General features: G+C 36.3%; 1 protein-coding gene across 1 annotated transcript; it reads right to left on the bottom strand.

The window, feature by feature from the left end:
- Positions 1-3,402: 3,402 nt before the first annotated feature.
- On the bottom strand, positions 3,403-5,794 carry LOC120215699. Its single transcript, XM_039213302.1, has one exon. It carries the CDS (start codon positions 5,726-5,728, stop codon positions 3,791-3,793), a length of 1,938 nt encoding a protein of 645 aa, XP_039069233.1. The 5' UTR covers positions 5,729-5,794; the 3' UTR covers positions 3,403-3,790.
- Positions 5,795-13,496: the final 7,702 nt, after the last annotated feature.

Raw genomic sequence — 13,496 nt, 5'->3', positions numbered from 1 at the left:
TCTAGGACGTGTCCCGGAAAATTTTATCGGAGGTAGGATACCGTTAAATTGGTTAGATGCCAATTTTCGAGAGTTGAGAGCAGACGCCTCTGAGGATGAGGTTAAGATGTATGCACGGGCATGCATACTGCAGCTGATAGGAGGGTTGTTGATGCCGGACAAATCGCGCAACCTAGTTCACTGCATGTGGTTGCGACATCTTAGCGACTTTCGTCTCGCCGGATCATTCAGTTGGGGCTCGATAATTTTGGCTTTGCTGTACAGAGAGATGTGTGGAGCCACTGACTATAGGCGTAATGCTATCGGCGGATGTCTCCTGCTGCTGCAGTCTTGGGCATGGTATCGATTGCCCTTTTTATGTCCCGTTGTGAGAACACATTCGTATTTCCACTACTTCTGAGGTAATTATAAAAATGATTTTGTATATTAATAATTTTATACAACGCATAACAAATTTTTTTTCCTTGAATAGGTGGTCTACTGATAGGAAAAATCATCAGGAGCTACCTGATGATTTAGAAAAAATTAGGGTGCTAATTGATCAGAAGGCTGGCACACAGGTTGGCGATGTTTGGATGTGAGGGCATAACAAATCTACTGATGATGTGAGGGTAGTGATCCCACCTGAGTTGAGGGGTCCATCAGATGTTTGAATGGCGATGGTCCCTCTGATCTGTTATGCGACCGTCGAGTGGCACTCCACTGATCGCGTGCTCCGGTAGTTTGGTTGTTTTCAACCAATTCCGGAAGCACCTCGCAATATGGACGAGTTGCATAGCTTAGATAGACGCGGTAAGACATATACAGATTGGCTGGTGAGGCATCATGAGTGGGTCGTGTTGTGGGAGGATCGACATCGACGCCTTCCACGTAAAGAGCCCATTTTTACTGACTTCTTGATGTATGCTGAGCATTATTATGATGGTTCAACAGTAACGGGAAACCGTTTCTACTTCCCGAGGATGCACGATGGCAGACCTTTCTACGACGTCGAAACTCTGTGACACGAAACATTTCATGCCTTCTAGAGAAGCTTGTTACAGACATTCCATTTGATGCAGCAATTTTTTTCTATAGATCTGCAACTAATCTAGGGTGATAGACATGACCGCCTTGCATCCAAGTTTGAGCTTGTCCCCCGAGCTTCACAAAAAGCGCCCCCAAACGAAAATATGTAGTTTTTACCAAAGTCGTTACAGGTAAGTGACGTGCACCCTTTAAGGTTGAATTGATTGCCTCAGCCACGTTGGTCGTCATGTGTCCGTATCGATATCCGCCATCATATGCGTTCGTCCACATTTCTTTATCGATGAGGCTGATGTAATCGTATCCTTCCTCGTTCTTCGCCCGTAAATCTTGAAGCATTGATTCAAACGTTCGAGAAAGTAATTCGAAACCTGATCAAAAAATGTATAACTTACTATCTTGCTTTCTTTGCAAAATTAAAATGATCAAAAAATGTATAACTTACTAACTTGCTTTCACTTACCCATGCGCACAATTAATTGACGCTCATCATTCTTCTTGTACCTTCCATGATAGTTCGCAGCAATGTGTCGGAGACAATACTTATGTTGGACAAAGAGTGGTTGCCACATTGGACCCATAATCAGCTCCATACATGTGTGCATGAGGGTCAGTTTGTGCCACATTTCCTGGAACTTCATCATCATCAGAGTTGAATTGCGATGATTCTGGGTGAATGAATAGTCTAGTATCAGCACCATCCGTACCAGGCTCACGAAGCGGTTCTTCTGGTGGAGATTATGGTTCCTCCATGCTCTCCACATTTAGGTCGAAGAACCTACTACTTGCACGCCTTCCCCTTGAACTGGATGGCATATCGACATTGAGATCGAAAAAGCTCGCAGTCGAATGCCTCCCCCTGGAGCTTGAAGCCATCGTGTCAAATGGAAACTGCACAGATGGTTGCGTCGATGACATCTCCATATGATCAAAGAAATTTGCAGATGAATGCCTTCCCCTTGAACTGGACGCGGTGTTGCCATACAGATTGTTCGTGGACCCACCTCGGTACATATCGTAAGGAGTTGCGGATGAATGTCTCCCCATTATGACATTAAAATCATTACACATTATTGTAGTCGAGCTGTCAACTTGTTCAGCCAGCCCATAGTGTGAGCTTAAAGATTGACCCTGAACAGCACGCACTTGAACAAAATGTGCATACATCTCAATAGCGGTGTCTGAATAATTACTTTGAGCTTCAACCATCATTTGAACACCATCATTGTTCGAAAGTTCGAACACTGTATAAGTTAATGACAACAATGATGTTGGAAATCTGTACTGCAACGACGACATTCTTCTACTACTTCCACCATAAATCTTCTTCGAAATCTTCGTTATCAGCTCCTCAAGAGTTATGTTTCTCCTGAATGATATTTTAACACGCTCATTTGATACGAAAACAACGACGGTTTCATCTTCTCGAATTTCACCATCATAATAAACAATAGCTGAAAGTCGTGTCATTCTTTGAGTTTAAAAGTGCGGCAATATTATATCTGCTAAAAAAATAACTGAAACAAACATGATTAAATAAATTATATATGAACGAAAATATAACACAATAAATTTTTTACATATCAACGTAAATAATTTAAATAATATAATTTTATATTATTACCTGCACCACAAAACTATTTTGACGTATGCTCCCGCTTTTCAATTTTATAAACATAAAAATTAATTGAAAATAATTAGTATAATATTTTTTCAAATAATGATAATAAACAATAAGTATAATTAAAAAATTATAACAAAATTACCTTATAACGAAAAATTAAACGAACTTCTAAATCAAATATGAGAAAATTGTCAGAATTTTTACTCGTTGACGGAATTATTGTATTAATTTATAAGTTGAGATGAGAGATGCGAGAACCGGATGAGTGTATTTATAAACATATAAGGCGCGGTACCTGCACCGCGTTATATGTAATTATTATATAGCGTGGACCAGAGACCGCGATAAATATAATTTTGGTACGGCGTATAGCACGGCCCCTGATCCGCTCTATACCCCTACGTGACGTATAGCGCGGAGCAGGGGGCGTGCTATACCCCACGTGTAACCCAGTCAACGTATAACGCGGTACAGGGGCGCGCTATACTCCACGTGACGCCAAATCAATATATAGCGCGGTTTAAGGGAGCACTTTACTGCTACGGGTATTAGATCGAGAAGTATAATCTGATCGGTGTTAGATCGATAAATATATCAATCACCAATGATTTTTCGGGAAAAATACCAAGATAATGAGCAGAATATTTCCAGAGAAGGAAAATGCAAGTCCCTGAACAAAGTAGAAAGGAGGTGGAATAGAAATGCCACACAGCAGAGAGACAATTGTCTGGTAAGTGAAAACAAAAGGAAGTCTATTTGGAAGGAGCTTGCCAGATTCCATTGTCATCGCATGGGCAAAGTGTGATCCTAGGGCTTCTAACATTCTCCAAATACTTCAATTTGGGGAATTTTTCCAGCATCTCTTTCCAGTTCATCTTAAAACCCACCAAGAACTTCAAATGCAAAGTGTCCACCTTCCACTTCTTCTTGTCATCATGTTTCAGGTAACTCAGTTTCCCACCTCTGATCGACAGATTCGTCAGCCTCCGCAGTTTCTTCGGTACCAGCCATTCAGGTGGATCGGTGTAAGGGAAGCATTGGAGGTCTAGTTTCACCAGATTCGCAAGTCCTACAAGATCTTCTTCTTCTTCCTTCACTCTCCACAAAACAGTAGCCGCGAAAACCCCAGTGGCCACCTGTTTAAAACGACTGTGGTCTCTTGGTCTCTTGGTTGCTGCTCACACCACTGTTTTGCTCGTCGTTACCCTCAACCTTAGTGGTCTTTGAATTCGCTTCACTGCCTTTATCGTCTCCCTTGTTCTCTTTTCCTGTTGAGGCTTTCGCTGCTGCCTGCTGGTTCTTGATATCCGATTTTGATTTACTGCTGTTAGTGTTTGGCATCCCTCTTGATCCCCACGCTATCCTCAACTTTTCAAGTTTCTGAAATCTATTGAGAGACCTCTCTTCATCATCAATATTGAATTTCGTGGTGTTGACATTGATGCTTAGTTTTCGCAGATTCTTTAAATTCGACAAGTCTTTGAGAGTGCATGAGTTTTGGGTATCAACAATCACAAAACCTTTGAGTACTTGAAGTTCCTTGAAATCACTCAGCCTCTTGGGCATATAATCAAGCAGGTAGCACTCAGATAAATCCAGGTAAGTCAGTTCCTTCAGTGAGCCGATCTTATCTGGTAATCTCCCCAGGTTGTGACATGCTCTAAGATCTAAGATCCTCAAGTTTCCAAGATTCTGAATAGTGCTGGGAATCTTTGGGATACCTGAAATACCTTGAAGACTAAGAAGCCTTAGATTCTTCATGTTCTTCAATCCTTTTAAGAAATCAATGTCTTCCACCTCAATATGGCGAGCCGTGGTTTCCCATTTACCCATGTAAAGAACTTTGAGCTCCGTCATCTTGGAAAACCACTCCGTAGGTAAAGCTGGAAATTGTTTGCTCAAATTAAACAATATCTGCAATTTATCAAATCGTTTACTAGCCGTCATCAATGTGTTCCTGTCGGGAAAATTGAACAGCATTTGCAGCTTTACTAGATCTACAGGTAGCTTTCCCTGCCCCGATTCTTCTTTAAGATACTCTGAGAACCAGGGAGCGGTGGCTCCTTCAGATCTCACCATGCATGCTTTTTTGCAAGATGAGAAATCCATGGTTGGTTTTCCTTCTTGGTCATAATCAAAGAAACGTGCATCTTTGGCAAACCTGTTCAAACACGAACGAACGATCGGGTCCATTTTGTAGCTTCTGGGCTCTAATCTGCTCTTCTTCAAAACAGGCTGGATAAGCCCTTTCTCCACGAAAATGTTGAGAGTTTCATTTACAATGTCCTTCTCATCTTCTCCTTCCTTTAGGGGTCCGATTAATTCTTCTCCAACCCACCAAAATCTCAGGAACCTCTTCTTTATCGCAGCATTTTCTGGGAAAATCGCGAAACACAAGAAGCAGAGCCTAAGCCTATCATCTTTAAGGCTTTTATATTTTTCCTCGATTTCTTTGAAATAATAGCTTTCTTCAAAAAGAGTTGATCCGTATAGGTGAGGCAAATCCCCTGCATCTCGGGTGACGACTGTCGTCTGCAAACCCCGATTACCTTCGGAATTAATGCCGCCGCCCTGATGTTGCGACGGGATCAGGATCTTGACTCTGGTGATGTTGTTTCTCAACACACGGAGATTGTGCGGAACCTGTTTTGGCAACTCGTCTTTGTCTAGATCAGTCACGATGTCTTTGACATTGGCTTCAAGAGTTTTGAGTGGATCGCTTAGATCATTTTCGAACTTCTCGAGTTTCTGGAACGATCTGTACATATAATCAAGTTCTTTGTATAGTTTTCCCAGCTCGTGTAGCGCTTCCGTCTTACTGTATCCCCCACCATCTTTCCCCTTGTTGCTGCCATCCGTTTTTTGAGTCCTCTGGCTATCCTCGCCGCGGCTAACACCTCGGCTGGTAGTAGTAGACCCGTCTTGCTGATTTTCAGTCGCGGTGTTGGTGGCGACCGTGTTTTGGTGAGGTGGATTGGCCTTGGTTGCATATTTGTTGGTAAGCTCACACAACTTGGAAATGCGATCGATTATATCTTGAATGGGTGAGAGAATCGGTTTATCTGGACTGGTAGACATGGTTAATGCAGTATTTGCTCAAGCAAGTGAGAGCGGGACAACCATAAAGATGAAGCTAAAGCTCTGTAGTTGTGGTAGGATGATTCAAAAAATAAAAGAGAGAGACTTTCTTTGGAGGTCAACAAAGAGATAAAATTAAACTTACAGACAAACGCTGCCTTATTTGAGTTGGCAGTACTCCCATATCAATCAATGAGATAGATTGCTACGCACGTGTTAATTTTTCTGATTTATCCATCCATCTATTTTTAAGATTTCATTTTAATTATTTAATTATTATTTTAAAATTATATTCAACATTATTTTAATTATTAGTTGTTAATAAAATGAATGAAAATGTTTGATATTATTTTTTTTAGAATAATGTAGTATTACTTTATAGTGATCTATTAATATTATCGTTAATTTTATAACAACATACTAAAATAAAATTAAAATGTAACATTAAATATGATTTTAAAAAATAATTGGATGACTGAATAAATAAATTATTTTTGAAAAAACTTTACATTTAATACTTAAAATATTAGTTTTGATTTATTTTAGTACCTAAATTTTTATTTTTTAAATAATACCTAAAATTTATTTTTATTTTATTTTAGTAATCTTCCGTCAAAAACTTAACATGGTTAATACATAAACTATTAATTTTGGTTTGTTTTATTACTCAAACTTTTATTTTTTTCTTCAAAAATTAACGATAAATTTTGAATAAAGGTAATAAAATGAAACAAAAATTAAACTTTAGGTTTGATTTTGAAAAAAATCAAAGCTTAGGTACTAAAATGTACCAAAAGTGATCATTAGATTCTAAACGTGTAATTTACCCTAGGTTTTTAGTTATAAATTAAATAAATAGATAAAGTTGGCAAAATAATTTTAAGGGTAAATTAAACGGATTATCACTGTACTTTTCTCTATTTCATATTTCACTCATTTTACTTTAAAACTGGTCAATTTCATCACTGAATAATTGACAAATTTGGTCACTCGGTCGTTTCCCCACTAACGGTCTTTTCCAAAAACCCATTTCCCTTTCAATCCATCGTCTCCAGCAACAGTCCCGGTGTCATCTCCTGAGTAAAACCCAACCACCACCTGCCCAAAATCGATTGTTAAAACGTCGTAAATTGTGAGAATGTCGCTCAACGTTGCTGCAGATTTTTGTGATTTCCGACCGATTCCATCACCATTGCACCTCACCCCTTTCACCACTAAGTTCTTTGCCTAGTTTCGACCGAAACCTAGGTGGTAATGTCCCATCACCATCGCTCTATCATCGTGCAAGTGGGCTTGAGACAACATTGGTGGGAGTACTGGAAACAACCTTTAGTGGGAAATGGTCGAGTGACCAAATTTGTCAATTATATTAAGTTTAGTGATGAAATAGACTAAATAGGAAATAGAGAAAAGTAAAGTGATGATTCGTGTAACTTACCCTAAATTTTAAAGGTATACAATGGTTGGTCGGGGAGATTCCCAAATCAAGTCAATGGTCAATGCCCTTTAAGTCAATTATTGCAACAAAAACATAAAAAAGTAGATATATATATATATATATATATATATATATATATATATATATATATATATTATGAAAGTAGGAGGGTAAAAACCTTTTCGTTTGGTTTACGAAATGTAATATTATCGGTGGTAATAAAAGATTACCAGAGAATAAGATTACTGAGAATGTTGTATTTTATGTTTGGTTGGTTTAGCAGGAATGTAAAATTAATGTGTTTGGTTAAAGGAATAAAAGATTATTGGAATGTATATTTGACCAAATTGTCCTTTTTTTTTATATATTTATTATTTTAACAAATTAGAAAATATTTATATTTTCTTTAAAAAATTTAAATTCATAAAATTTATATAATTTTTTTACAAAATTGAAAATATAAAAAGGTTTAATGAAATGATAAAATTTTATTTTAACACATGAACTTCATATAAAATTTTAATTATAGATTTTTTTTGTAAATCTAAAATAATATAAGGATAAATTTGTAATTCAACCTTCGTAGAATTTTTATTATTCAAAATTACCTGACCCTTATTTCCATATGTAATGGGGTAGGAGGAGGTAGAATAGTAGGCTGCCCCCAACACCAGGTTGAGAGCAGCTTCCGTAGAAGACCTCTGAAATATAAAATACCTTCCGTGCGACTCGATTCCACGACCCCAAGGTTAAGAACATTGTGCTCTACCAACTGAGCTGGATGGTATTTAGAATTTTTATTATTCAATCACATAATAAGGATATTTTTTTAAATAAATTTTTTTAAGGGCATTTTAGTCCAAAACGCCGGTAATCCAACAATACCTAAGGAAATAGAGGTAATGACATTCCCGGTAATATACCTCAAAAAATTCACTATTGGTAATATAAGATTACCGGGAATGACATTCCCAATCAACCAAACGGGGAATGTGGATTTCATTTCCATGAAAATCTCACATTCCTCCAACCAAACGCACCCTTAATTATCTATCACATATACATATGTTCTTTTAATTAATTTAATATTTATATCTGTTTTAACGTTTTATATATATTTGTTATTTGAAATTATTATTTTTATAAATATTATATTTTTGTTTCTAAAATAATTTAATGTATATTTATTAAATATATATCAAATGCTTAGGATCTAAATTTCACAATCATTTTTCTCCTTTTTAAGTATTTTACGATCAAATTCCGACCATTTGAATATTACTTTTGAGTTGCAGATATAAACAAGCAGCGCATGTCATCTCCACATCCACAACAGTTGGTGATGGGCACATGACCAGATTAATTAATTCACTTATAATATAACCTTGTTGAATCTTCAGCACAAGTGGACCTATGGTTTCGTTTTTAAACTTCATCTTCAATTAAAAGAACATTTTTTAATAAAGAAAGTCCAACATGCATGGGTTGGACCGTGGTGGTTCTGTTTGGTTGTATTAATAGCTACCTGACGGGGTAGATCAGAAAATAAATCATACAGTACCATCTTTTATCTAACTCTTGCTTGCAAAATTGCAGAGTCTTCAATTTTTTTATTAATTACAACGTGTCGTATATATTTATGTTGGACCGTGGGTGGTCTCCGTGTCGTATTACAGTGGGACATCAGACACCCAACTATTGCTTGGAAAATTGCAAATGGTTCCTGTTTTACGTATTACAATGAGACTTATGTTTGATATTAAGGCTTTTCAGATTGGAAAAATAATTAAAGTCTACATAAAAAATTTTATATTAAAGAGATAAGATTTAATATAATTAGATCTTATTTATTTTTATAGAAAGAAAAATTAACTAACATAAAAAAATATTAATATTTTACATGAAAAACTTTATTTAAAAAATTACGAACACAAGAGAAAAGTATCTAGTAATGAAGAAAAAAGAAGAATGAAATAGGAATTTCATAAATAAGTATTTGAAATTTATTTATAGGGATAATCATGGATGGACCTTGTGTCGTTCTAAAAATTTAAAATTATTATATATTTTAAATTTTATTTATGTATTTTCAACTGAAAATTTATTTCCGTTCCCCTAAAATCTTATAAGTTTAAGTTCGTTATTCCCCTTTAAATTTTATACGTTCAAGTTCACCTTCTAACACAAAATCTAATCAACGTAAAAGGAAAAAAGCTTGGTACTTCAAATTAAGTTAAATTACTTTGTATAATTATATATTAATCTTATGTCTTTATTAGTTTGTGTTAGATGGAATTCAGATCAAACTCTAATATCTAACGTATTGTTAATTTGCATTATCTAATTTCTTCTTCTTCGTTTTGGGAGGTAATTTGAGCCGTATACAAAGTAACAGAGCATTTGAAGAAAACACCATAATCTATGATTTGGCACAGTATTACACATTACATTTCTCCACAGCTAACTTGGAAATGAGCAGAAATACAAACGCAAAAGCACATGTAAAGAAAGAAAATGATGAAATCTGGAGGGAAAGTAGTGGTCTATTTCCCGACAATCAATTTAGCCCTTGCATGTCCCTCATTGATTTGGAACTGCTCCCCAAGGCCAAAGTAAGCCCTCTGCAACCAAATAAAAGTAATGAGCTCCCCACCTTTGCTGACCTGCTGAGCGTGCGTGTTTGCTCGGCAGTGACTCCCAGCATACGACACCGATTCCACCCACACCCTGGCCATCAGTTTCCATTTATCCAATCCTTCCTCCTCCAGCTTGTTTAGTTCTTGAGCAAACATGCTGGCATCGAACAGTGCGGATTTACTTCTATCTCCCTTCACTTCCTCATGTTTAACATCTGTCGTCACCGAAAGAATCGCCTCACAGGCCTTGGTTTCAACGGTTCCTCTCCTTTTCATGTTTTCCGCCCGTGATGGTAAAACCTTGCCTTCAAAGAATCGTTCAGCCTCGGCGCAAGTGTCCCTGAATCTCATTTTGCCAATGCCTCCTACAGCAGACATCATCGTTGGCCGCCAAATTAAGAGATACAACATGTAGTCCGAGAGAAGCTTACTAAATTCTCGATGACCGATACTTTTCTCGTCCAGCCATAGTAGCAGAGATCAGTAGCAATGTGCCACAATAGAATGCTTTCGTCGCATGGAACATCAGTTATAAACGGCATCAGCGTGCTGCAGTCGACTTTCGTGTCGCTATCCACTATAACCCAATCACCCCTGGCAGTGGAAATCCTCTTGGCCGTTTCAGGGTCATCTGCATAGTCGGCTTTGGTTTTCAGTTCCTCAAATATGAACTCCCATAGCGATTTAGTGAATGGCTCGCGGGCTACATATATTATCTCATCTATGAAGTCCCGAAGTCCCATACTTCCCATGATGAAATCATGAGCATAGCCAGAAAAAACACCAATCTTTTTGAAGATTTCGTTTAACACATCAATGTTCTTGAGCCCATCGACGACAAAGGTGATGGCGCGATTTTGTCCTTAATAAAAATAAAAGATAATCCCTCTATCACATCAGAAAGTAAACCAATGACTGCTTTCTTGATTTTTTTTATCAAACCAAGTAAAAACATCCCTCAATGTGCAGGAAGGTGCTGATGTTCTCACCGATAACAAGTGGCCATCTCGTGAACTTGTGGATTCTACATGTAGACACTGTTTTTGTTCGGGTCATTATTATTAGTATCACTATTATTATTATTATTAATTATATACTACAGCAAAACAAAATTTTAGCGGCGCTTTTTTAGTCTTATAGCGGCGTTTTAAAGTGACGCTAAAAGCACTTACGGCGATAGGAAAAACGCCGCAAGAAGCGCCGCTAAAACTAGTGTCGAAAGTTAGCGGCGTTTTTGAACTAAAAATGCCGCCATATGTTAAGATCTATAGCGATGTTTTTGGAACAAATGCTGCAAAAGATCGATATCTATAGCGGGGTTTTTGGAACAAAACCCGTAAAAAATCGATATCTATAGCAGCGTTTTTTTGGAACAAACGCCGCAAAAGGTCAATATATATAATGCCGCAAAAGGTTAGATATATAGCGACTTTTTTGAACAAACGCCGCAAAAGGTTGAGATCTATAGCGGCGTTTTTTGAACAAACGTCGCAAAAGGTCAGATCTATAACGACATTTTTTAGAACAAACACCGTAAAAGATCGATATCTATAGCGGCGTTTTTGGAACAAACGCCGCAAAAAATCGATATCTATAGCGGCATTTTTGAAACAAACGCTGAAAAATGTCAAGATATATAGCGACGTTTTTGGAAAAAATGTCACAAAAGGTCAGATCTATAGCGGCGTTTTTGGATACAAACGCCGCTAATTACCTTTCTTTAGCTAAGATTAATTGATTTTGCATATTTCATTTCTATTGTACATCACTTAAATTTAATATCATGTAGATTAATCTAATTAACAACCTCCATACATTTTCATTAAGACACAAATTATGCAGAAAAATACTTAAAAACAAAATAAATTAATATTTATAAACATTAAAATTAAATATAATGTAGTTTGACATTGTTCTTCATTGCAATAATCCAATAAGACATTTTTAATAAAGGCCAAGGAAATTAAAAAATGACACTCTACTTCCAACCAAACCCAGAATTACATGTAGATTGAGACCTTCTTTACCAAAGAAAATGAAACCTAAAATCAGGACGAGAATAGTCTTCATATGGCCAAGCACTTGGACGATACGACCGTAAACCTGCCGATGCAGATAAACTGGCTGAGGTTGGTCCACACGGCAATGGTCCAAGACAGGATTATGAAAAACTGTAAGAAGAGAGCATCACATATTATTTACAGCAGTCATAATTACCTGCATGCAAAATATATTAATAATCCATATGTCTACTTGCACTAGCACATGAACTTCAGAATGTAGAGTTCATGTTCATGGTTCTCCAGTTACAAAAACAGTGCATGACAAGATTAAAAGTAAGTATGATGGTTAAATCTTCCATGTTTTCTTAATCATTAATCCTAGTTATATGACCAAATGCAAGGATGGAAGTAAGTTCTTAGTACGCTCGATACAGACAAAGTATTTCTGATAAAATACCAATACAACTTAAGTTAAAATGATGTATCATAACAAGCTATATTCTAGTAAACTCTAATAAGAACCGTACCACAAATATGGCAGTGTAATTATAGGCATAAACCTTTTTCTCTATTAACCAGTAGTCCACAAAATGACCAGAAAGCAGCAGGCTTGCAGCTTGTATCGGAGCAATATGTCCCAATAAATCAAAAGATCCTAAAGAATGCTTGCGTTGAAGATAATGTACATACTACAAAATGATAAATAAAATTAAAAAAACAAAAAAAGGAGCCAAAATATCAATCCAACTACAAGATCAAGAAATGGTCGGTGCTTCATTTATGGAATGGACCAGCCCATGAAAAATACATAGAGAACCTTGTTCAATCATAACATTAGTTGAAATTAATATCTGAAATCTTACAACTTAATTATAGCTGTGACACAGTAACAAATGGGACACAAAATCAAAGTATTTCTTAGGTGAATATTGTTAACTTTTGACTTGCACCATCAGAACTAACATAGTCATAACAAATCATATTATAAAAAGATATTTTTTATATTTAAGGAATTTAAGACAATGAGAGTAGCTCTCTCTCATCCTACAATAATGACCCATCGATAAGTTATCATACACAAGCTGAAGAAAACAATGCTGATCAAAGTTAACTCTATTGTCTATCTACCATTAAAATATTTGGTCACTTCTTAACCCTCATCCATTAGTAAAAGCTCTCAAAGGAATATGCCAAAGCATATTAGAAATGCTAAAGTATGGTTTGGAATCTTATAATCAATTTCTTATGCATGTGTACCAACTATATTTGTACAATATTTGTTTAAAATATATTTTGATTCATAATGCATGATTGCATTGATAAAAAAGCAACATCATTATAACATCTAAACTCAACCACCAAATCCAATATTAGTCCAGACAGTTCTCAAGTAATATCAAGCATTATACTTATCTACATAAATTCTATCTCTAACAATATTTTATTGTTTATAAGAGTTACTAGACATTTGAAAAAGTTAGGCCTGCTTCAATTGGAAAGAATTTTTTTTCCATTGACTGAAGAAAGATCATCTCCTGGAAGACAGAATTATTACCTTTATTAACTTCTGGCTTTTGGTGGATGTTCATCATGGTTGGAACAGATGGTTCATACACATATGCATCAAGCACTCCTACCTTCAATCCACACCTGTTAGCTAATGAAACCACCAAATTAACTACAAATATTGC

This window comes from Hibiscus syriacus, unplaced genomic scaffold, assembly GCF_006381635.1.
Source record: "Hibiscus syriacus cultivar Baekdansim isolate YM2019G1 unplaced genomic scaffold, ASM638163v2 tig00110154_pilon, whole genome shotgun sequence".
NCBI classification, from domain to species: Eukaryota; Viridiplantae; Streptophyta; class Magnoliopsida; order Malvales; family Malvaceae; genus Hibiscus; species Hibiscus syriacus.
Note: the sequence above shows the minus strand (reverse complement) of the source record. Positions and strands in the feature narration are given on the sequence as shown.

What these genes read in the sequence shown, in the direction of transcription:
- LOC120215699 (XM_039213302.1), bottom strand. Translation starts at nt 5,728, where the DNA reads ATGTCTACCAGTCCAGATAAACCGATTCTCTCACCCATTCAAGATATA.